This window comes from Palaemon carinicauda, chromosome 9 (assembly GCF_036898095.1).
Source record: "Palaemon carinicauda isolate YSFRI2023 chromosome 9, ASM3689809v2, whole genome shotgun sequence".
Taxonomy (NCBI): Eukaryota; Metazoa; Arthropoda; class Malacostraca; order Decapoda; family Palaemonidae; genus Palaemon; species Palaemon carinicauda.
In genome coordinates, this window is record NC_090733.1 from 118,438,021 (window position 1) to 118,465,001 (window position 26,981).

At 34.6% G+C, this 26,981-nt stretch overlaps 1 protein-coding gene across 1 annotated transcript in view; it reads left to right on the forward strand.

Annotated features, from left to right (window-relative positions):
• LOC137647099 (lysosomal proton-coupled steroid conjugate and bile acid symporter SLC46A3-like) overlaps positions 1 to 22,492 on the forward strand; it is an 89,169-nt gene extending 66,677 nt beyond the window's left edge. Inside the window, exons 5-6 of the mRNA XM_068380326.1 lie at positions 19,659 to 19,815; positions 20,631 to 22,492. Coding sequence (XP_068236427.1) covers positions 19,659 to 19,815; positions 20,631 to 21,018 — 545 coding nt within the window. The 3' untranslated portion in view covers positions 21,019 to 22,492. The remainder of the gene's footprint in view (positions 1 to 19,658; positions 19,816 to 20,630) is intronic.
• Positions 22,493 to 26,981: the final 4,489 nt, after the last annotated feature.

The following is a 26,981-nucleotide window of genomic DNA, read 5'->3' on the forward strand; positions in this document are numbered from 1 at the left end:
ACACACTTACCCAATGGAGTATCATTACCAGTTATCCTAAAATAATGTAAAAAGAACCCCTTATTGCTAATTGCGAAAAATAACAACCAACATAGGAGCTAAGAAATCAGAAGTCTTTATGAAAAAACGAATGAAAAATATCATTTGGGTTTACACCTCTATAAACATTAAGATCCAACATAAGTCTTTTAATTTCGTAGGACGAAGAAGCTAAACTATTTAGTTAACCTCGGGAAAACAGGAATTCCTAATTCCAGTTTCTCATTACTCTGCCTACTGTCATCCACATCTGCCAAAAGGGTTGTGCCATCTGGTTTAAGTAAAGGAGCTACTAATAAGCCTACATTAAAGAGTCGATTTAAGGGTAGCCCACCATTTTTGCTCCGGGGTTATACCAGGTAGAGTTTCTTTTAAGGTAAGAATGTATTCCCTTTCAGTTAAAACATAATTTTTCCGAGTAACAGCTTTTAGCTGAGTATAGTAATTCCAAGAGTCAAATTTGACCAGTTACATGTCCAAAAGTGATAGCCTCCTATTTCTCCAAATAAGCTCGACTAAATCCATCATTGAACCACTCGGAATTTTCTGGTATTTTAACATACGAGAAGGAATACGCTTATCAATTATGTTGGCCAGAATCTCATTCAAGAGAACTACAGGCTCAACACTTTATACAATTGTGACCAATTCAAATGCAAAATATCCCTTAAAATGCCATTTCAGTCTGTTTATATATATATATATATATATATATATATATATATATATATATATATATATATATATATATATATATGTGTGTGTGTGTATATATATACACATATACATATATTTATACATACATATATATATATACACATGAAAATTACACACACACACATATATATATATATATATATATATATATATATATATATATATATATAACATCGAAATTATTAGAAGAGCGCATTTGTGTGTACTGGACTTCGTAAAATAACTTGGATCCTTCCAAATTAATTTGAACGTACTGTATATGTAGTATGTAATTATGTGAGTGTGTGTGCACTTGCGTGTGTCTCTGTCAGCTCTCGTGCACCCCAGCGTGTTTATAACCGGGAGGATAAATAGGTTTATAGCCATAACTCTTTCTCAAAAGAACGCTAATCACCGAAGTTTCGTCATTCTGAGATTAACCTGAGCTCCATCGGGTATCTTATTTTTTTTTTCACTGATGCAGTGCATTAAAGATAGTTGAGAGAGTTGGTGGAGTAATTTACGTACCCGTGTTAGAAAGAGTCGACAGACGAATAATCGTTGTTGTGGTTTGCTCCTGCTGTAAAAATCCATTTAGGTACAAACGATGTTGGCTTTGATCCTTATCTGTAGGTCTAGAGGTCGTGAGTCTTATTTACCTCCGGAAGAAGAAGGAAAATAAAGATGAACAAGATCGAAGGATAGATGAATACAGCTGATTTTTTTTTGTATATTAAGAAATAAAGAATATAGAAATAGGAATCAAAATGGTGAAAAAGATTGAATGAGATGAGATAGAAAAACGAGCACAAGAAGGATGACTATAAGTGAAGCTACGTATCTACTACTACTGTAGGTCTAGAGGTCAGGAGTCGTGTTTACTTCCGGAAGAAGAAGAGAAAAAAAAGATAAACAAGATAGAAGGATATATGAATACAGCTGACTTTTTTTATATAATAAGAAATATAAAGATATAGAAATACGAATCAAAATGTTAAAATATGAGTGAGATAAGTAGATAGAAAAGAGGAGAAGAAGAAAATGAAAGAAACACCGCAAGATGTTTATATCCCAACTCGAAAAACGAGCACAAGAAGGATGAATGTAAGTGAAACTAAGTATTACTACTTCCGCATGACGTAAGTATTTAGCATAATATTCCATGAATTTATTACACACGAAGGCCATGAATCCTTCCTTTCATTGCCTTATGACTCAATGTAACTGCTTTTTCTAAATCATTTGATTTTAGTTTAAAACTTGGGATTAATTCTAGTTACTCTAATATCATAAAGTTTCATATAAGGATATCTTTAGTTACTTATATTTGATAGCTCGCTCGGAGAGAGAGAGAGAGGAGAGAGAGAGAGAGAGAGAGAGAGAGAGAGAGAGAGAGAGAGAGACTTCAGTCAACGTATAATGTTTCCTTCCACGAGTATTTTGATATCATTAATTTCTTTGTTGAACTTATTACCCTTTGTATTTTCATTAAGATATCATTTGCTGTGATAACCTGTCCATATTTTTATATCACCGAGTTTAATCTGATAAGCGGAATAAATTTGAACCTCTATATTACTCAATTATTATTATTATTATTATTATTATTATTATTATTATTATTATGTATGCAACAGCTCTAATTGTAAAGGCTCCATAAGGGAAAATAGCCCAACGAGGAAAGGTAATAAGGAAACATATAGAATAGTGTGCCTAACTGTAACTCTTAAGCAAGGGAACTCTAACTCAAGATGAAATGCTTATCACCATTCCCGATTTTTTTATTGTCTAGAACCTCTTTAGACGAACCTCTTGTATTGAGTAACCTCTTCCTTATTTGGTATCACCGAGGCTATTATGATACAGGGAAGATAAGAAATGAGTCTCACAGATTATCGCTGTTCTCATATAAGGAAAGTTATTTTGTGGTAGTCTATTGGAAACGTCTCTGCCTGACGATCTGCTAAATGGAAGAAAGCGTCCCGCTCAAGTCTGATAGTTTCTTGTAGCGTCTGAACCTCACCATCCTTGTGAGCTAAGGGTGGAGGGGTTTTGGGGAAGCCGGTAGGTCTACCTGTTGAGTCATCAGCAGCCATTGCCTGGCCCTCTCTGGTCCTAGCTTGTGTGGAAAGCTGGTGTGTGCGCTGATCATATGTATATATGATTAGTCTTTAGGGCATTGTCACTTTTCCCTTGCCTCTGCCATTCATGGCCGACCTTTAAACCGAAGACAAATAGGCCTATTCCCGTAATGGCGTAAGTGTAGTTGACTGCTGTAGAACCTTCGTAAACAAGGGCTTATTTGGCTGAAGCATTTGAGATATTCGAAAGCCATTTACGACTTAGAATGACGCGTGGTTAAACAGCCATTACGCTTGTATGCCTAAGAGTTGTTATTTGACCTCAGTGAAGGGATTCTCTGTCTTTCATTCTCGCTCTCGTGTTGCCCATAGTTGTACAACTTGAAATACTGGTCGTTTAGCATTGGTTTTCACAATGCTAAGAGAGAAAGCTCCTTGATGGACGAGGATATGGATGCTAATTGATGTTTCAGCTGTGTTGCTTGTTATTATTATTATTATTATTATTATTATTAGCTAGTAGTAGTAGTAGTAGTAGTAGTAGTAGTAACAAGATTGTATTAAGTAACATTTTCAATAATAATAATAATAATAATAATAATAATAGCAGCAGTAGTAGTAACAAAATTGTATTAAGTAACATTTTCATTATTAATGATAATAATCATGATCCTCATAATAATAATAACAATAATGATAATAATAATAATAATAATAATAATAATAGTATTAGTAGCAGTAACAAAATTCTATTAAGTAACAATTTGATAATAATAATAATAGTAGTAGTAGTAGTAGTAGTAGTAGTAGTAGTAGTAGTAGTAGTAGTAGCATCGAAGAAAAGAACGCCTCTAAGATCTCTCTCTCCCACGAGATGCAGGACGACCACACTGCAACTTCCAGTTACTCTCTGAAGGTTGCGATTGCAACAGAGCAGTATAGATGGTTACTCACTTCTCACATCCTAGCGAAGCGTGTTCTTGAACAGGAGGAAGCCGAATGCCTTGGGTCGTGTGGGAACGTGGGCCAATGGAAGATGGAATTTCGGACGTCATAGGTCCCTCCCTACCTGTAGGGTTTTGCTATTAACATTACCTTTGTATTTAGATCCTCTTTTTATTTTCATTTTCATTACATCGGTGGGGTGGGGTAAAGCAAATGATCTTTGGATTGGATAAATTTATGAAATCATATTTTTTTTTTTTTTTTTTTTTGTAAACTAAGTTATTATTAAGCCTTATACCCTGAATATATTAAAAATAATCAATAACGATATTTTGAATATGCGGATGCTTCTCGATTTGTTTGAACTCGCCAAGTGCATTAACAATGTTAAACCATTGATGGTAATTATTTAGATGTACAACCAGCTTTGTAAATAACCTATAAAATTAGTCTCAACAACCTTTACCGCCCCATGCCTCGTAAGAATAAAAGAACAAGAGATAAAATTAAAAAATAACAAGAGAAAAGACCACTTCATTACCATCTCTTTCATTGAATCTTAATTTGGTTTGCAAAATAGCTGTTAACCATCACGAGTAGCCATTTTTACGAATGAACCACGCCCGTCCTTATTGACCTGCTTTGTCGAAATCCTAACCCACGGCGACCTTGCCCGGGAACGGGCGCGGGCGGAGAGGGAGGAGAGACACGACTTCAGGTCACAGTTGGCGTCTCACATTCCAAGGTCTGAGTTCGTTCTAGATGCATAGTACACCGGGCAAGGGCTGGCTTCCACAAGTTTTAATAGTCAGGCAATTAGGCAGGTGAATGTTATTATTATTGTTATTATTATTATTATTATTATTATTATTATTATTATTATTAAGCTACACTCCCTAGTTGGAAAAGCAACATATAAGCCCAAGGGCTCCAACAGGGAAAATAGCCCGGTGAGGAAAGGGTATTAAATAGACTACAAGAGAAGTAATTAACAATAAAAATTAAATATTTTAAAAACAATATCATCATAAAAATATATATTTCATATGTAAACTATAAAAACTTTAACGAAAAGAAGAGGAAGAGAAATATAATAGAACAGCGTGCCTGAGTGTACTCTTAAGCAAGAGAACTCTACCCCAAGACAGTGAAAGACTATGGCTAAGTTACCATTAGCTAATACACGTATGAAATTTCATTTGATTTAATTCTTTTGTTTAGAATAAAATCTTTGGTTATTAAATAACTTAAAATCAAAGGTTTGAGCTTATGGGTACATGAATATCATCTTTTAACAAGAAAGTAAACAAAACATTAAGAAGGAAATATGAAAAAAAATTACTTTCCGATTCAAAGTAATTACCCAATGATCGTTCCAGACAGACTGAGGTTTGGCTAATCACCATCAGGTAATTAATTAAAACGATTAAGAGTTTAAAGGCCGCTCATGAATGGCAGTGGCAATGGACAGTGACATTGCCTTAGCAAGCAAGACAATGCCCAAGAAACTGACCATATATTACCAGCGCCCAAGCCCCTCTCCACCCAAGCTAGGATCAGGGAAGGCCAGGCAATGACTCAAACCCATGTCTGGTAAACACCTGGCAGAGACGTTTCGGGTCTGTAAGGGAAAGTAGAACCTCCTAATGGTGCCATGATATGGAAATTTATTTCAACGCCTTGTAACTGAACGTTCTTAGAAAAGGAAGCGAAAATTATTTGAAGACAAAAGGGAGGTCCCTCAGAGATTGCAATTATCGTCTTTCTCAATCATACACGTTATATATGTAGATATGTATTTATGCAACATATATATACCTATACTTGCTTGTTTGTATTTATATATGCGTTTATATGTATGTATTTCTAGGTGCATATGGATGTCCATGTATACGTGCATATATATTATATATATATATATACGTATATATATACATATATATACGTATATATATACAGTATATATATATATATATATATATACACACATACATCACCAATATTTCCCTTCGTCCGGTTCGATAAAGACTCTCTCTCTCTCTCTCTCTCTCTCTCTCTCTCTCTCTCTCTCAGAATTAAATAAACCACATGATAGTTTCAGTAATCATGAAATTCAGATCTTTACGTACTATTATTTTTTTTTATTTCTAGGTATGAAAACATTAATGTATATTGTTTTGCATTTGAATATTAACATATTTCATATAATATATATTAAAAACATTCTTTATAATTATGCATTCAATAAACGATTATAATAATTTGTTGCCAAGTCAATTGCTACTTCTGGTAGTGATTTCGCTGTTAATCGTAGGACATTATGTACTAAAAGGTATTTCTTTCATTAAAAGAGAATTAAGTGAAAACAACGTAAAGCTATTATTACTCACTCAACCTCGTTGGAGTGTCGTGTCGAAGTGTTTTGAATTTCGCAGCTAAGAACAGCCAAGTGACTTTTATTATCGCTCGCAAAAACCTCTGTTTTTTTTTCTTTTTCTTTTTCTTTTTTGGCTGATCTGGAAGTTTATGGAGGCCGAGGCTACGATACGCCCACGCTTGTTAAAGGGTCTTATCAACAAATATACAAGTTACGTGTATGACGAAATGGAGCAGGCAAAGATGAGAGAGAGAGAGAGAGAGAGAGAGAGGAGAGAGAGAGAGAGAGAGAGAGAAGCCATTTCTCTTGCCACGATTATTTTTACTTCAAAAAGGTCAAGTCTAAGTGTTCAATTTAGGAGGTTATGGTTTCGTTAAAAATGAAAACAAACAGAGCGAAGTTAATATTTTAAAATGTATTTTTTTAATGAGCTAAGGATCCCTGGAAAACTAAAATGAGAGAGAGAGAGAGAGGAGAGAGAGAGAGAGAGAGAGAGAGAGATAGTTGTCATGTTGCATTTAAAAAATGCTGTCTCATTTATTAACCCCAATACTTTTTTTGAAGGATAGCTACAACGTGGAAGTAAAGAAATGATTGTTGAAGCAAATCATAAAAAAGAAAAAAGAAATTAAAAGCAGAGAGAGAGAGAGAGAGAGAGAGAGAGAGAGAGAGAGAGAGAGAGAATAAATCTCTCTCTCTCTCTCTCAATCTCTCTCTCTCTCTCTCTCTCTCTCTCTCTCTCTCAGGGCTGACAAAAGACCAATAAAGTTTTAGGCCACCAAGTGATCCTTTATAATCAAGGAGGATTATTTCAACATGAATTTTCAAGGAAGTAAAAGTCAATTTTGATTTATAGTATCGTAATGGTCTTTGGACTCAAAACGGAAAGAAGGTACAGTAAATATATTAAAAATATATTATATTGAATAATCCAACGTCATTTTTATTCGTCCAGAAACGACAAGGATGAAAGAAATAATGAAGAAAGAGTTCTAACCTTCTTTGATGAAGGTTAAATGAAGAATCTTTAAACCTGACGTCCCAGAAGAAGATTCCATTATAACTTACCCATAAGTCACCTTTTGGTAAAAATGATAGAAAATTAACATTTCTGGAGTTAGTCTTGGAAGATTATCTCCTATGAAGAACAAAATCAATGCTGTTTTGTCTTCCCCTATTCAGTTTGTCAGCTGTAACGGACGTGGTAACGTCCCTGACTGGTGAACGCCAGACTGGGGTTCGAGTCCCGCTCAAACTCGTTAGTTTCTTTGGTCGCTGCAACCTTACCACCCTTGTAAGTCAAGGATGGGGGGTTTGGGGGAACCTATAGGTCGATCTGTTGAGTCATCAGCAGCCATTGCCTGGCCCTCCTTGATCCTAGCTTGGGTGGAAAACCGGCTTGGGCGGTGGTCATAATGCATATGGTCAGTCTCCAGTACATTGTCTTTCTTGATAGGGAAATGTCACTGTCCCTTGCCTCTCATTAATTATCGGCCTTTAAACCTTTAAATGAAATTAACGACAGTTTAGCTCTTTGTGGATGTGTAAATTACGTCAAATAAAGCATATTTTGCTTAATACAGACGCAATTCAAGTAAATCAGGGATGAGTAGGAGAGAGAGAGAGAGAGATTAACATGGTGGATGTTAAGAAGCTATATAATATGTAGATTCCCAATTGTTGGTAAAAAATTACAAGCTTTTCAAGTTTATTATAAATATCATTGTACTTGTATTAACAATATAGAAATACGCATTGTAATTCAACTACCAGATATGAGACGCAGTGCAGGGCCTTCAAACCATTAGTTTTGCGAGACATAGGTTTACAGTACACCGTAAGACCTTATTGCAATTTGGTCTTAAAGATTGAAATAAGAAGGGGGGGGGGAGAAAAACGATGGGGAGGAAAAGAGAAGGGTTTTGACCATGGATGTGTTTACGATGCCAAAGAAAAGTTTTCTTGCAAAAAATTAGAGGTGAAAAATCATTCTAAATTAATTTTATCAAAGCATGTTAAACAAATTCATTCAGCAATGCAAGAACTTTTTTTATTATTATTATTATTGTCTTTCCCTTCTCTTTTAACCTCTTCTTGATAATACTTTATAGATGCCCAGAATCCATTTCTGTCTCGGTGCTATTATCCTTGGGTCCTTGGGATCAGAAAGTGATAGGTTTACTTTTTTGTTTCCTTCCCGACGATGTTCTATTAATCTCGGCTTACAAAGGTGTGGTTGTCCTTGGCGCTGATCTGTTTACACGAATTTGAGAGAGAGAGAGAGAGAGAGAGAGAGAGAGAGAGAGAGAGAGAGAGAATCATTAATAAACACAGACTGCGTGGTGAAAGGGTTTGCGTATCACCATGATCAGCAGTGCCACCCATACTTTGTTGGTTTGCTGTGAGCGCTCCAGCAAAAATCTCCCACCGTCGCCAATTTGCACTAGCCAGCGTGAGGATGAATACAGGCTAAACCCCCAGACATGAATTGATATTTATGTGGCCATTGTCCTGCAGTGAATTAGTAATGCCTGCATTTGTTGTTATATATATATATATATATATATATATATGTATGTATATATATACATACCGTATTTCCCGTGTGATAAGACGCTACAAGTGGTAAGACGCACCCTCAAATTAGCAAGGCAGTTTTAGAAAAAAAAAAAATGAGGATTTTAAAAACTTCTTAGCAGAAATCCATGGTCAGCGACTCTAGCGTGACTACTGTCTGGCACAGTAACTTTTCTTATTTTGGGTGTATTATGAAATGTTCAAGTTAATATTTATTAGCAATATGCCGATTATCCCAATTCTATTATATATTCTTATAAGAAGCAACTAAACCAGTCGTAGTATCCATTACAACTACACGTTTACTCAATAGTGCTTGGTGTTTCAAGTGTTGTTTACATGAAAGCAGCGTTGCCAAAGGTTCTTTATAAAAAATTTGGTAAAGCTGTAAAATTCTAGTGAGTTCCAAAATTCCTCATATACCCTATAATTATTCACACAAAAAGTAGTTATTGATTATAGGAATCTATAAATTCTTTTAGGTGGAATACTTTCGCTACTGTTTATGTGATTCTGGGTCTAGTTACTTTTCTGCTAACTTGGTAATACTGCACTCAACTAACAGAAGATTTTGCCAAGGACGTATTCAGCAACTGTCCGTTTGTATTATTTCGGAACTCAGGCAGCAAAGTCATTATCAATATATTGCTTTATAACAAAATAACAAAATATGAGAAAATAGCTATATACTGAATAAACCACTATGTCATAGTGTCGTCTGATACGAGACCACTGGTTGGCATGTTTACTTGTGGAAGGGGGCTAGCGAGTCAACAGCTGATTACTAAAATAAACAAATCATTTGCTAGTGTACTTCATTAAATGAAGTGCAATATAAAAATTAACGCATTTATATTATATAAATGATAATTGTAGATTTATATTTTATCTCTCGTGGCTTTGAGAGCTTGTAAGTCAATAGTTTGGTGTTTGAGGTGTGTCAAACGCCCCAATACAACTTTTTCTTAGTGTTAAGACGCAGGGTGATTTTGGGGGTAATTTTTCGTGAAAAAAGGTGCGTCTTATGACACGGGAAATACGGTATATATATATATATATATATATATATACTGCATGGTGTATGTACAGTCACTCATATAAGTTGATGGATGTCCGGGTGTTTGAGAGATTTATATGTCGCCCCTCTCTGGACGGCAGGTGTCTGGGAGCACGAAACCAGTCAAATATTTAAGTTGAATATTTGACCGGTTTCTGCTCCTAGACACCTGCCGTCCAGAAAGAGGTGAGATGGAAATCTCTCTCAAACTCCTCGACTTCCATCAACTTATATGAGTGACTGTACATGATCCCTGCTGTTTAGTTGTTAGAATACTTGACTTTTTTAACTGAATTGGAATTACTGTGTTAAAAACATCTCGTTTAACTCTACAAACAATCTACATGGAAAATCAGCTCCTAACAGGAAAGACATTACGCGTTTACCTATCTACAATGATTATCTTTCAAACAAATCCATATTAACATGCTCATACCATCTAATTTAGGAAATTTTTCTTATTTTTGGATCTATTTATATTATTTAGTTACCTATATTTAATGCACTAACTATATTTTTTTCTTTTAATAAATAAACTTCGTCTTTTACATATATCTCTAATGAATATATTGTTGCTTCGTCCAGCAAATGTTATTCAAAGTTATTGGTCCAACTGCTGCCATGTCTTTCTACATCTTTCCCCCCGTTGTTAACCTGATGATCAATCTGTTACTCTTTTAAAATTCCACTATTTGATTATAGGTTTATGCTTTCATACTTTTATTTTTAGTTTTTATGAAGATATGTTCATCTGACAAGGCTATCAAGCTGCTTAACTTTTTATCTTACAAGTAAAAATGTATAGGCCTATAAACAATTTTTTCAACACGTCTTGCCAAGTTTTATCATAATTACCGAACTGGCGCAATAATACCAATAGTAATTTTAGAAAGTAGAAGAAAATGTCCTCTAAAAATTTAGAAAATTTATCAACGTTGATATATCATACTAAAACTATTTGCTCCGTTATGCCATCAGGTTGAAAATTTTAATAACGAAACATTAGTAACCAGATAATGAAATGAATATAAATCTTTTGAAGAAACACACACACGCACACACAAAGAGTAGCCTCACTGCAGACCGGTTTGGCCTTGGAGAACTGCATGTACGTCATAGCAAACAAATGGTCTAGCTGAGATCTCAGTGTGGAAACCTGCTTAGTCTGTGAAGGGCCATATTTTGCGATGCAATGGTATATGAACTTATAATTGAATTTATAAATGAGTTCTATGTTATAGAAATGCTTTAAAAGTTTATTATTATTATTATTATTATTATTATTATTATTATTATTATTATTATTATCATTATTATTATTATTTTACCAATTTAGGGTTTTTAATGTGATATATTGTTTTCAAAATGTTCAGATTTTTTATTATTACTTATTGATATTATTCAAAAGTTTACTTTTTAATGTTTTTTATTCATTTAAACCCTCTGACTGAACTAGTATTGTATTTTAGTTTGCCATAAAGAAGTTAAATTGCTTGAAATTGGTTTAAACCACTTCGTATGTACAATAATTATTGGTAGAAGAGAAAATAAATTTTTAAGGTCACTTTCCTGCACATTTCTGTCTATATATTAAAGAAATTCTCCTGCCATTAACTTTATTTTCTTCAACACGCAAATAAAAAAGAAGAGAAGGGAAGCGAGAGAGAATAGGCCTACTTGCCTCGTTTCCCTCTTCATCAAAAGATGAGGTTGAATTATAAGTGGGGGGGGGGCGGATATTGGCCTTTCATCTCCCTTGAAAATGAAATTTCATTTTTTTTTTAAATTAATTTTACTTTTGGCTACTATTCACTACCTTACTGCTAGTGTATTTAGTGCTTCTTTTCTTCCTTTCTTTTCTTTCTATCTTTATTTCAGGCTCCAAACACTACAGGGCAAGTTTTTGTGTGCTCTGAATACTTTATTAGATTTTTTGTATCTTTTGAAATGTTAATCTTAGTTACAGGTTGTACTTCAGGTTACTTCATGTCAAAATCCTGCAACATGAATTTTATGAGCATTTTAATTAGATTTGCATTAGGAAATAAATTGATATGTTAATATCAAACTTACTTGAACTGTGATTTTGGGTTGTGCAATTGCAAAACTCTTAAGAAAATACTTGATATACAATTCCTTAGAGACACTGATTCATATTGTAGTTAGTGATCACACACACACACACACACACAAATATATATATATATATATATATATAATATACCTTACCGTGGCGAAAGGGTTTGCTTATCACCATGATCAGCAATGCTGTAACTTAGTCCATGTCACCCATACTAGGCTGGTTTGCTGTGACCGATCAGACGAAAATCTTCCACCATCACCAATCCGCACTGGCCAGCGTAGTGATGAAGACTGGCCAAGCCTCAAACAAGAATTGACATGTTTGAGGCCTTTGTCCAGCATTGGACTAGAAACGGTTGCATTTATTGTTGTTGTTACTGTTATATATATATATATATATATATGTATGTATGTATATATATATATATATATATATGTATGTATGTATGTATATATGTATATATATATATATATATATACATATATGTATATATATATATATATATATATAGTGGATTCATGATTGAACATTTCAGTGCGTGGCCTACATTTATTAGATCCATAAATTATTCAGGGTTTGCTACCCAGATATAGAGAACTAGTATCTGCTTGCGTACAGAAAAAAGGGCTTGTGTCCAGCAACTTCACCCCATGAGTCTTTTCAATAAACCTGAAGGCCTTAGAATTCTAGCAACGATCCTCCGAAGGGGGGAAGAGTTATAAAGTTTATATATATGAGTATGTGTGTATATATGTGTGTGAGTGCACAGAGGCAGCAGCATAAGAATACATCTCCAGAATGTCTTAAATGTGAATACTTGGAATATGTTTGAGAGCAAAGAGTGAGAGTGCAAGGGAGCGAGTGAGCTGGGGATTTTTGGGGCCCTGGGGGGCCCTGGGGGGCCAAGGGGAGGTTGGTTGTCGGCAGCATATGGAATGGAAAGTTTCGGCGCAGCGACCCCTGCCAGAGTTTTCTCGTATGAGACTCTCCAATGCGAATTCCATGATGTTATTAAGGGATGAAGTTTGCAGCTGCGATCACAAACGACCTCCATCAAGAACGCAGGTCGAGAGGAGGGTCTCTCTCTCTCTCTCTCTCTCTCTCTCTCTCTCTCTCTGCAAGTTACTTCATAAACCTGGAGACTTTCCTTTACTTGCCAAGATGGAGAGAAAGAAGTTGAGTGAGAGTTTTAGATATAAATTCAGCAAATCTCGTTCTGAAGTTGATTTATTTCCCAGACAAGACTGAGAGAGAGAGAGAGAGAGAGAGAGAGAGAGAGAGACTTTTTACAATCGATTTCAATATATTTTCCTTTTCTGCAAATTAGGGAACAAATAAATAAATTCCATTAGTAAGCAAATATATTCGTAAAGATTCTCGACTTTACAGATAAGTAACAACAATGAAAAGCAGCAGTAACAGATCATACAATCTTGGGTTAGAGTACTCTTGCTTGAGGGTAGGGTACACTCGGATACACTATTCTATGTTATTTCTCTTCCTCCTGTTTTGTTTAAAGTTTTTTAGTTTATATAGGAAATATTTATGTTAATGTTGTTGCTCTTCTTAAAATATTTTATTTTTCTTTGTTTCCTTTCCTCACTGAGATATTTTCCCTGTTGGATCTCCTTGGGTTTATACCGTCCTGCTTTTCAAACTAGGGTTGTAGCTTAGCAAGTAATAATAATAATAATAATAATAATAATAATAATAATAATAATAATAATAATAACAGTTCTCAAACAAAGGCAACCGTTAAAAAGGACGATAATTGAAATTCAGTGTTCCGTAATTATAACATTAATGTCATTTTGCTTTTTGTTACTGTGGGTCAATTAAGTATCAAGGAATGAAATTCTCTTGCTTATTGCATTTATTGACTTTGGTTTTTACTCTATGGAAAAGGTGTAGTACCGGATAAAAAGAAAGGAAAAAGATCTATGTTGGCATCTCATGTCCATATAAACAGGGAAAATGATTGAAGTGTAGTTAAAAAAAAAAACTCTGACATAGACCATTGTTTTTATAATTATTATTATCATTATTATTATTACAAGATAAGTTATAACCCTAGTTGGAAAAGCAAGAGGCTATAAGCCCAAGGGCTCCAACAGGGAAAAATAGCCCAGAGGAATTAAACAAAGAAATAGATAAACTACAAGAAGGAAATCCTCTAGTCTCAAGAAATGAAAACCGAGAAGTTTGGTTAAAAGTTCAGTTGCCGCCATATGATCAACGCCCAAGCTAGGACCTGAAAGGGCCAGGTAATGGCCGCTGATGACGTAGAAGGTACACCTATAGGATGGTGAGGTCGCAGACACTAATAAAACTATCCAGTTTGGGCGTGTCTCGACCTCCCGTCCAGCAGAACGCCAGGCAGGGACTTTTCCAATAGGCCACCACAGCCCCTAAATAATATGTTATGCGTATGACGGGGAAATACGAGAACCGGTCACGTTAGAATAAGAGTGACTTGATACTAGTATGATTTCATTGGAATTGGCTAAACACCAATGATCTAGGGAGCAATGCTCCTCTGAACTGAATATCATATACACCACGGAAGGGAAAAGAAACATGAAGAAAAGTTTTAATAAATATATATTAGATATATGAGGGTGGCATAGATATAGGAGGGACAAAAATATCTAACATGAGGTATGCAGATGACATAGTGCTTTTAGCAGAAACTAAGGAGGAACTACAGAGAGTATTGAGGATGGTGGAGGAGCAGTGCAGTAGGTATGAATTAGTGATAAATAGAGAGAAAACCAAAAGTATGAAAATTGGACGCCAGAGAGAGGCCTTAGAAATACAGCTATCAGAGGGAGAAGTGGAACAAGTCAATGAGTTTAAATATTTGGGAGTGTTTTTCACAGCAGATGGAAAGATGGAAAGAGCAATTCAAGACCGAATCTCAAGTGGCCAGAGAGCATTTGGAAGGCTAAGAAGAATCTGGAAAGATAGAAATATATCCATTAAGTTAAAAATTAGGCTATTAAGAGCAATAGTAATCCCCACAGTGATATACGGTGCTGAATGCTGGATACTGAAGAAGAGAGAAGAGAAAAAGTTATTAGCCTTTGAAATGAAATGTCTGAGAAGAGTCTGTGGTGTAAGATGGGAGGACAGAATTACGAACGAGAGAGTGAGAGAAATGGCTGGTGTTGAGGACACAATTCTGATTAGAGTGGAAGATATTCAGAGGAGATGGTTTGGGCATGTACAGAGGATGGAACAGGACAGATGGCCAAAGATAGTGCTGCATGGTCAAGTGGCCGGAAATAGACCGAGAGGACGACCAAGAGATACATGGGTGAAAACCTTCAAGAAAGCAAACAGAGGCGAGACATTTCAACAGCTGGCACAGATGGCATTGGATAGGAGTCTCTGGAGAGAATGGCGATATCAGATGCAGGACCCAACCCGGAGAATTCCGGACGGGATTTAGTGAGTGAGTGAGTGATATATATATATATATATATATACTTTACGTGTATGTATATATGAACAGTATATATATATATATATATATACATACGTATGTGTGCCTACTTTTCTATCTAGTGTCGCCAGAAGGTATTACGCAACCGGGTTTCAGGTTTATGAGATGAAGTTGCTACAATAGCCTTCAGCCCTGTCCCAATGGTATTCAAGAGGCTTATGCAATGGCGTCAAACATTTCTTAGTGGTCACCCAAGCAGGCCGGATATTTCTTTAAGGAATCTGATTCATTAATGAAGAGGGTCATAGAGTTTTTATGCTGTACGAATCTGTCCTAAGCAAATCTTCATCCTTTATCTCTGACAAGAGATTGAAGATTTCAACATTACAGCAGAATTGACATTAAAGGCAGAGGTCAATAACACTGAAATATCTGTTCATTACTTCATGAAATTTTTCTTAAGTAGTATGTTAAGAGTTATACTTATTAACAATTTTAATTTATATCTGGCAACGTGAGAGTTATCGCTTTAGCTAAATTTGATGTAGAATTTTACAGCTGGATAAGGTTCAGATTATATTATCTAGACCAGCTTATCTCTCCAAAATAAGTATGAGTATATTGCAAAAATAAATTTGTTTTTACTTAGTAACAAACACATCTTAAAGAATGATAAACGAACATAACACCGAATACTCGGGGAAAAAAATAGAAAATTTCACATTCAGAAAGTGAATGGTATGAAGGACTGATCAAATTTCTGGACCCTTGAATTTTTCACTGCTCAGATTATCTGTGAACTTGATTGCAAAGAAACATCTCAGCATTTTGTTAAAATAAACAATGATATCAGTCCGTATTCTTTATATGTATTTGGACTATGCAAATATCTTCAAGTAGGCTAGCAGTTGAGTGCATTTCGTTGTACAGTCAAGTCAAAATAAAAATGAAGTTTGTGCAGATTCGGATAAACAATAAATCATTCGAGTTCGCCTGGTATCAAAGAAACATTTAAACTCTCTCTCTCTCTCTCTCTCTCTCTCTCTCTCTCTCTCTAAAAATACCGTGTTTAAAGATGAAGAGAATTCCGAGTGTAATAAATTTAAAGCGATTATGACAATAAAATCAATATTAAATCCTTTCTTCACTGGGCTATTTTTCCCTGTTGGAGCCCTTGGGCTTATAGCATCTTGCTTTTCCAACTAGGATTGTATCTTGGCTAGGAATAATAACAATAATAATAATAATAATAATAATAATAATAATAATAATAATCTGATAACTACTTTTTAAAGTCTATAAACACTCCCGGTGATATTCAAGATATTCATCTAGATGGAGAAGTTAACTGAAGAAAATGATCCATTATCGATGAAAATCGTTTAGGCTTAAATATAAAATGCGTTAAGCCTAACGAATAAAATAAAAAAGAAAAAAAAGTTACCCAGCGAAACAGGATTTTCTTGGCATGAAAACTGGTCTAACGAGGAAGTCTGGGCTAATTCAAAAGTCTAAACTGTCTTAAGAAGGCAATTGATCTCAGCAGGAACGCCTAGAAAAAGTGGCCATTACATCGGTTGGTTCTGACTTCCTTAATCATTAAGGAAATGTGTTAATCTCATCGAGATTATATACTTTTTTGTTGTGTTAATCAAAGGAATTGTTCATCTCTCTCTCTCTCTCTCTCTCTCTCTCTCTCTCTCTCTCTCTTTTATGACATATTTACATTTCTGGTTTTAATTGAATAATGTTTCAGTCTTTATTTACAATAAACAATATCGGCGTCAATGACCTTCGATGTCAGGATTCCAGAGAACTTCAAATCAATCAATCAATCATTCATTTATTCATTCTCTCTCTCTCTCTCTCTCTCTCTCTCTCTCTCTCTCTCTCTCTCTCTCTCTCTCTCTCGTGTATATTGAGTAAGGTAATGTATTACAATGTATTATTGGGTTTTATTTACCAACCCTGTGGAGCGACTACTGTATTGTGCAAATTTCTTTCCGGATGTGTATTTTGAATTAAACAGGGAAGCCTGACAATATAAAAATTTTCAATGATTTTGTAATGTATGTATGTATATATATATATATATATATATATATGTACATATATATGTGTGTGTATATAAATTTTGGATATATATATATATATATATATACCCTTTCAGAGTGGGGATACCTTAAGGTGATGAAAGGATTTACGTAACACCATGATCAGCAAAGGTGGTCAGGGCCATCCCATACTAGGTTGGTTTACTCTCAGCGATCAGACTAAAGTCTCCCACCATCACCAATCCTCAATGGCCTGCGAGGTAACAAAATTGTCAAATCTCAGACATGAATAAGGACATGTCTGAAGCCTTTGTCCTACAGTGGACTAGAAACGGCTGCGTATGTTTTTATTGTATATAAAACATCATATGATATATGTGTGTTTACTGCTATAATATGAAAAATAACGTTTGTATTTCAAAACTAGAAAGTTAAATTGGTTCATACGAAAAGACTGGAGTGTTTAACTTGCTTTTGTCGAAGTTTTATGAACTCGATTTCGGACGGCAAATTTAATGATAGAATTTTTAGATGGGATAATTTGCTTTCTAAAAATAAAAACATGAAAGCAATGAATATTTGCAAATGCTATTTCCGTTATAATTGCCTTCATTTTCTGCTACTAAATTCGTGTTTACATTAAATCTGATGCATTATACGATCGTTGAATGAATTTTTGCTTTCAAAGTTATTAATGAACAGCATTTCAACATTTCCAATTATAAAGTTTTTTATTCCTATTTGGACGCAAATTGAAGGCTTCAAGTACCATCCAATTACGCCGAGTTAGATTTAAACGGGCTTCTATTTTTTTTTTAATTATAATGGTTATGTAATTCAGTGTAATGATTACAGGATAGGGAATAAAACGTCTATTTCGCCAGCTGTCCCAATTGGTGAATTCCTGAACTGCGTTCCACATTTAAAGGTTTAAAGGCCGCTCATGAATGGCAGAGGCCAGGGACAGTGACAATGCCCTAGAGACTGACCATATATACATATGATCAGCGACCAAGCCCCTCTCCATCCAAGCTAGGACCAAGGAGGGCCAGTCAATGGTTACTGATGACTCAGAAAATAGACCTATAGGCTCCCCCTAACCCTCATCCTTAGCTCACAAGTATTGTGAGATTGAAGCGACCAAAGGAACTAACGAGTTTGAGTGGGACTCGAACCCCAGTCTGGTGATCACCAGTGAGGGAGGTTACCACGACGGCCACCACAAGGGAAAATTTTGCAATTTAATTCTACCTTGTGCAATGTACTCAAAAGGAACTTGTGTTTGCCTATGATAGATGACAAATAGATGAATAAAAGGAAGTGAGTAAAAGACAACAAATAATTGTTATGAACGAACCTCTAGAGATTGTTAATGAATAGTCGTACTTATGACAGACAGTAAATATTTCCCCATGACATGAGGCAGACACTAAATTAAGGATATGCATGGGATGGAGAGTAAAGCGCTTTTGCAGAAGGCATTATTTTGGGCTGTGTGGCGCGAATATATATATATATATATATATATATATATATATATATATATATATATATATATATATATATATATATATATATAATCTCCGAACACAATTAAAAGTATTTTGGAGTGGGTAATATTTATAAGCAAAATTATGTCCACAATCTCCAACATTATGTAACATCAGAAATCGATGTAATGGTAATATTTTACAACTTTTATTATTATTATTATTATTATTATTATTATTATTAGTGTAGGCGACCCTACAAAAAAGAGGGCTAAATATTTAGCATTGCTGATTATGGCACACACGCACTTAGATTCAACCCTTCTCACCCCTCCCCTTTCCTAACTACCTTTTTGAGTACCTCCTGTCCCCATGGTATGACTATTCCCTCTCCCCCTACCTGAGGGACGGTGAGAAACCCAGTTTGGAAATGCCGTTCTGAGGGACAGGAAAGATATATATATATATATATATATATGTATATATATATATATATATATATATATATATATATATATATATATACATATATATATATATACATATATATATAAATATATATGTATAAATTTATATATGTATATATATAAATACTGAATATATATATGTATATATATATAATACTAATATATATATATATATATATATATATATATATATATATATATATATATATATATATACAGTATATATATACAGTATATATATATATATATATATATATATATATATATATATATATCATATGGGGATATTGTCTTTTTCGATGTTGATATCTTTGTTAACCTAATACTGATCATTTGCATTTTCACAGGTAAAGTATCTGCCATGCTCGGTGCTTTGGATGGCGTGGTACCCATGCTGAGCTTCACCCTATACACGGCTGTCTACAGGGCCACGGTCTCCTTCTACCCAGGGGCGCAGTTCTTCTTTGGGGCCTCAACCAACTTCTTGATGGTGATCATTTTCATGTGAGTAAATGTTCCTTCAGATCCTTTTAATCAGGATTTTATGGTTAGTTTTTTTTTTTTTTCGTTTTCTCGTCTTTTTTATTTATATGTTCTGGCTGGCATCACTTGTTGAGTTTCATGAATATAACTTCTTTTTTTTCATTTGATATATCTCCTTTCTTGTCGTGGCCTTCCAGAATTTGAATTATCTGCCTCCCATGTTATTTCAAAAAAAAAAAAAAAAAAAATTACAAGGTTTCTTAAAGGAAAATAACAATATTTAGGAAGGGTTGATAAACATTATCTTAGTTAACGAAAGACTCAATGCTGACTTTATTAGCAGATAAGAATTTTGGCCTAAGTAGAATATGTTTGTGAAAGATAACGTAATGAATGATGCAAGTGAAACAGTAGTAACTATAGTAGATAGACTGGCTAGAAGACCGAGTGGAAAATATCCTCGCTTATGTTGAAAATAGATTAAATTGATAGATTTAATGAGAGTTGACGGTCAGTGATGGAAGTAATGGAACTTTTCATTCCCGTCATGGATGAATCGATATACAACTAGGGAGATTACAGATCGGGATAATGTTTTCAATTCTTTTATAACTATTAAAAAGAGGTAATATTTTATTTATAACCTTTTGAATTATATATATGGCATTCAATATCTATTTTCAAATTCCATTACTAATTGAAATTAAACACCGTGTGTTTCAGTATGAAATATACTTTGACTTTTCATCTGAAAATAATCCGAAATCTACTTTAACTTTTGGGTCTTTTTTATCTGAAAATAATCCCAAAATTTGCCTCTCTCCCTTCCTCCGCAGCCTCGTGATGGTCACAGACAAAACGGGCGACTACAACGTGGAGACGGCAGTCCCGGAAGCTCCCAAGGGCCCCGTGAAGGAGAAGAGCCTCGTGATTCGGAAGGACTCCCGCTGGCTGGTCGACGAGGAAAACAAGGGTAAGGTGCGCCTAGCCACAATCCTTCTGTCGTCCCTCAACTTCAGCATCGAAGTCAGCAACATCGAGTCCAGCTTCGGCAAGCCTCTGGAGACCATCGAGGAGGAGCCGGAGCGCGAAGCAGCGGCCCAGGTCGAGGACGAAGAGGAATCCATACCTAAGGAACTGAACGGGCAGGCGCCGAAGGAGAAACAGGAGGTTTGCGATGCCTACGACAACCCAGCGTACGTCGAGGAGAATCACATAGCTTAAAGGCGTCTTTGTATATTTACTATGAATGATTATGTATATAACTTTTTTTATGAATCTCTATTTGTACATTTGCTAAAGGAGTGTTTGTTTGGCTGACGAATCGCAGTGTTTGGCGAAAATTAACCGTGCGAAACCTTCTCAGTCATGTTTTTTTATTTAATGTTTTCTGAGTATGTCTGTTCCCTTTCTCAAACGCACCAATGAAATAAATACACAATTAAAATTACTTTAAAATGGCCATTGAACAATGAAAGTAAATTTCATGTTTATAACAATACCAAATTTTCGAGAAAAAAAAAACAGATAAAAAGAAAGCATAATATCCGAGTCATGTCTCAATTAACTTTGTTATATACCGCCTAAAACTCAAAAAGAAGAAAGAAAAAAACGAACAATTAAACGTATAATTTAATCAAAGAGGAATTAAAGTATAAAATCTATGATTTTCTTCCTGAATTTTTCATTGGTGCAAGTTGGTGGACTCGATGACTTACATATGAGCATTAACCATGACATTAAAAGTTATCAAGATCATTTGCTGGGACATTTAAGTCCACTGGTCTTGATCTTAGACGTTTCACATTTGTATATAGAATAATTTAGGGATATGCATTGTATATGATACGTTTTATTAATTAAGTGAGGGCAAGATTAATCGAGATTGCTTCTCAGTTCAGGAGATAAAAAAAGAGATCCTTAAGTTGGGGTTGTGGCCAATGTGGTAACGTCCCTGACTGGTGAACGCCAGGCTGGCGTTTCGAGCCCCGCTCAAACTCTTTGGTTTCTTTGGCTGCTACAACCTCACCATCCTTGTGAGCTAAGGATAGGAGGTTTGGCAGATCCTATAGGTCTATCTGCTGAGTCATCAGCAGCCATTGCCTATCCTCGGTCCTAGCTTGGGTGGAGAGGGGGCTTGGGCGCTGATCATATGTATAAATGGTCAGTCTGTAGGGCATTGTCTTGCTTGATAGGGTAATGTTACTCTCCCTTGCCTCTGCCATTCATGATCGGCCTTTAAACTTAAACTTTGGTTGGAGAATGTCAAAAACTTTGTTTGGAGAATGTCAAGTTGTATTGTAATGGGTTGCGAAGCTGTGTGATATAGTGACGTGGAAACGTTGGCTCAATGCAATCAGGGGTATTTTTATTCTTTTGTTGCCAAGCAACAATCGATTATTTTCTGATTCAGAAAGAAATATGATCCCTTAAGAATGAAGGGGAAATTTTCAGTTTTCGTTGAAGATTACTCTCTCTCTCTCTCTCTCTCTCTCTCTCTCTCTCTCTCTCTCTTAGTTTTCCAGGGATCCTTTGAACCTCATTAAAAACATACTTCTTAAAATATTATCTTTGCTCTCTCTGCTTTCATTTTTTTACGAAACCATAACCTCCTAAATTGAACACTTGGACTTGGCACTTTTTCAAGTATGATAATTAGATTTTTTTTTGGTTTCTAGTATTATTCTTTATGATCTGAACCCCCCGCCCCCCAGAAAAAAAAATTCAATATCCTTCTTGCTAAAGTTCAGATTCCTTTACTTTGCTTTGAAGTCTCAAATGTAATCCTTTGTATCCGATCCCAAAATGTTACTTAATGGTGTATGTTCATATTTAAGCTAATGTAGGAAGTACTTACATAAACAGTAATTATAATACCCTCAATGATTGATTTTCTGTAAAGATGAATTTCTAACTAATTCAGTGTTGACCTCATGCTGTAAATTCTTATCTTCTGAACTGAGATGTGGTTTTCTAAACTTCTTGGTGTCGAGTGGCTGGAGACGGTTAGTCTCTCTACAATCGCAGTAAGTTATTACTTTCAAAAAACTTCTCAATTCATCGTACAATAGTCACATTTTAGCTTTTACTGTCAGCCATTTTATTTAAGATATAGAAAGTTTACTAATTTTTCCTGGAAGAATGTATAATCCTCATTTTGTTCTTGGACTACATACTAGTCTGACTATCCTGTTTATGATCTTGGACTACATACTAGTCTGACTATCCTGTTTAATAATGCATAAAGTTTCTGTGCATTTTTTCGTTAGTTGGTCCTAGTCCATAATTCAACACCTTTGGTGTTCTAATTACACTGCCATGGGCCCGAGATGGCAACCTAAAATACATTGCCATGGGCCCGAGATGGCAACCTAAAATTCATTCACCCAATGTTCCAATAATATCAGGGATAATTCAATTCTTCCAGACTTCCAAAAGTCAATCACCCAATGTTCCAATAATATCAGGAGTAATATAACTCTTCCAGTGTGATTGGAACAGTGCTTGTGTACCCTTGTTTCGGAACGGTTAGCAATTTCCCATACTCAATGGGAAGTAATGAAAGAGTTCCAGTAATTAGTGAGAATATAATTCAATGTCATCTGTACGTTGTTGTATTGAAGCAGAAGTATCATTTTGAAAGAAAAGGCGGATGCCGTTTTATGGTAGATGCTGTGATTAAACTTTAATTCTATCTGACTTGTTGACATCTGAAAGTGGCTTTGTGTTCGGTGAGTTTTTAGTAATGAGTTTCCTACTTAATTAAATGTAATTCCGTATTTTATGATAAATTTACGACGCTTGACAGAATGCTGAAATAGAGATTTTATAAAGCAATAACAGAGTTCATCATGATTATGATTTTCTAAACAGGCAGGTGACTATCAACATGTGTTAATTTCATAGTTATTTTTAATGATATTCAAGAGCCTATATAAACAGTATTCCGAGTGGTCTGTCAGTTCACTCTTGGTTGAAAATGATAACGTGCTAAATTTTCTAAATATAACAGAACCGGCATGTTCTAAATATCGGGTAAAACACCACGTTTCGCAACGTTACAGGTTAATTTCATCGTAAAATTTTACAGGACGTAAATTTCAAGGAAAATTGGTATAGCAACAAATAAATTAATATAAACGTGTAGCCATATAAACATAAACTTTGAGTGAACTATGATAATTAGGTAACACTAATGCCAATAATAACATAATTATGACGGATGTGTTTAACGCTCCAAGTCATTTTCAAATATGCTGTAATTTGCCTTTTTAATAAGTTATTTACTTTTAGTTGTGCAATGTATGGAAAGTATTGTTTTAAGTCATAGTTTTTAGCGGTTTGTAAGTGTTGGAGTTTAAAAGAGTAAGTGTACGTCTTCGAGTGTATGCGTTTGTTTGTACTTAAGTGATATTAGATGTAAGGAGATGGCTGCCATGTTGCCACTCCCTTAAACAATATTTTTTTCCCCTCATTTTCTAAAATGCAAATGAACCCCAACTGTATATCTTTAAATAAAAGGTCAAGAATTTTAGTCCAATTTTCTTCCCTCGTTGAGACTAGACCAATGTCCATGATTATTTTTTTTTTCTTTTTTTTTTTTAATCTTCGATAGCGCGAGAAGACAATCTCGCAATTACCTAGCCTATGGAAAGGGCGTTTAATTCAAATTAGTTTTGAGAGAGAGGTCGGTAGGACTACCAAACATCTACCCCTTCTCCTGGCTTCCTTACCTACTCACACACACCCCCCTCAATCCTTTCCATTCTCCTGGCTTCCTTACCTAGTTACACCCCCACCCCAATCCTTTTCCATTCTCCTGACTTCCTTACCTACAACCCCCGCAATCCTTTCCCTTACCTAGAACCACTCCTGCAATCCTTTCCCTACTGGCTTCCTTACCCCCAACCCTCTCCTTCCTTTTATATTATAAAGGTCAAGTAATGTCGGATTCATCGAAGGGAGTATTCATCTCCAGTACAAAACTGTTTGGATATTAATGTACAGTTGGACACCGGTGTCCCTGGCACACCTATCTCTGAGGAATTGCAACCTGTCACCATTACTGAGCGGAGAGTTCCTGTGTGTAGCCACACCGACCACTAATACCATCTCTCCCTACACTTATCTGTTTGGTTACTCGCTCTGCAGTAAGGGTGTGGTAGGTGCGCTTCCTCAGAGTGAGGTGTACCAGGAATTCCTTTGTCCAACTGTACATAGAATTTTAAAGTGAGTATACTTATTATCCACCTATCCCTATTTATTTTACCTATTTGGTATTTGTTTTCATGTCTTAATATGTTGTTTACTCATTACACTGTTAAAATAGTTTTTAGGAGAACTACGATTAGAAATATGTAATGAAATCATTCTTTATATTCTTAGTATTATATCTTACATCTCTATTTATTTCTCTACCCAATCAATTATTACTTTAACTACTTCAAATGTTTCATTGAGTGTGACCAGACTCTGTAATCCTGTAATGACCTTCAGAGATGTTCCTAAGTATCACCGAACAATTTACGAAAATGATATCAAATAGAAAATTCAGCACCAAACTGATCCCTTCTGAAGAAACATCACTTTAACTTTCATTTATTCTCGAATGATATATAGATAACGATTGTTATCTTTTAAATTTTAAATTTACTTTAAAGGTTGTTTTCCTGGTCTTATAACACAAGGAAACCCCATGCATTACAGGATCCACAAGATCTGTTTGTCGTATACATTCTTAGGTACTTAGAGTAGCACAGTGTATTCTGCGTTAATTGTCAAATCCACATTATCGAAGCATTTAGAAAACAAAAATGTCTTCTGTTTCCTCTTGAAAGCCTTGATATCTTCCGTCTTTTGGATGTCTAGTGGGTCCTTGTTATATAGTCTAAGGGACCGTATATCTGGAAGCTCGAGTCTAGAACCTACTGTATAGTATGTGGCCATTACCTTAGATGCTGCTACTTTTTACCTTAGATTACCTTAAAATTTTTCCAATTTCCTTGAATTTGAAGCTAGTAAAACCAAAATTACCTTACAAATATTACCTTAAAAGTTACCTTGAATCAATGCAAATTACCCCAAACTAAGGTAATTACCTGAAAAGTTTAAACCCTGGAGGTAGGCTACACCTTGGCTTCAATATCTTGAAACCGCCTTTAACTATTCTCGTATCGATAGCTTTCCTGAACCAGTTCAGCTTCCGTTATCCATCGTGAATGAACCCCATGTTCAACTTTAGCTGTTACATGACACCACACAAATCAGAAAGTGGAAAATAAATTCCCTAACAGTGATATTACTTGACTTCAAAATCATTAGCTACTTTTCCCGTTGTGATTTTTTTTCTTGGTATTTGTTTGGATTTGCCAAATCACCTTCAGCCACTGGACATACAGGTACGCTGTCAAACTGCTTTCAAATTATTTCGCAAGTAATATGAAGAACATTCCTAATTAAGGCACTTATATGTCTCGTAAAAATATGACCTTGTTAGTTTTAAAATCAAGTTACCCTACATGTTCCTAGTTTCGTCTCCCTGGCCACCCAGCGAAGCAACTTGGTTACGTGAAATGCAGTTTTACCTCGGATGACTATTGCTATCTTATACGTATTAAGTAGATAGATAATTACAGAGACTTGCAGAGGAATATATATATATATATATATATATATATATATATATATATATATATATATATATATATATATATATATATATACTGTATACATATACATATATATATACAAATATATGTATATATATGTATATATATATATTTGTATATATATGTATATATATATATATATATATATATGTGTGTGTGTGTGTATACATGTATATATGTATATATATATATATATATATATGCATATATATAAATATATATATATATATGTATGTATGTATATATATGTATATATATGTATATATGTATATATACTGTATATACATGTATATGTATGTATATGTGTGTATATATATGTATATATATGTGTGTATATATATATATGTATATATGTACTGTATATATATGTATGTATATATATATAGATATATATATATATAGATAGATATATATATTATATATGTATATATATATATGTATATATATATGTATATATATACATATATATATATATGTATATATATGTATATATATATATATATATATATATATGTATAT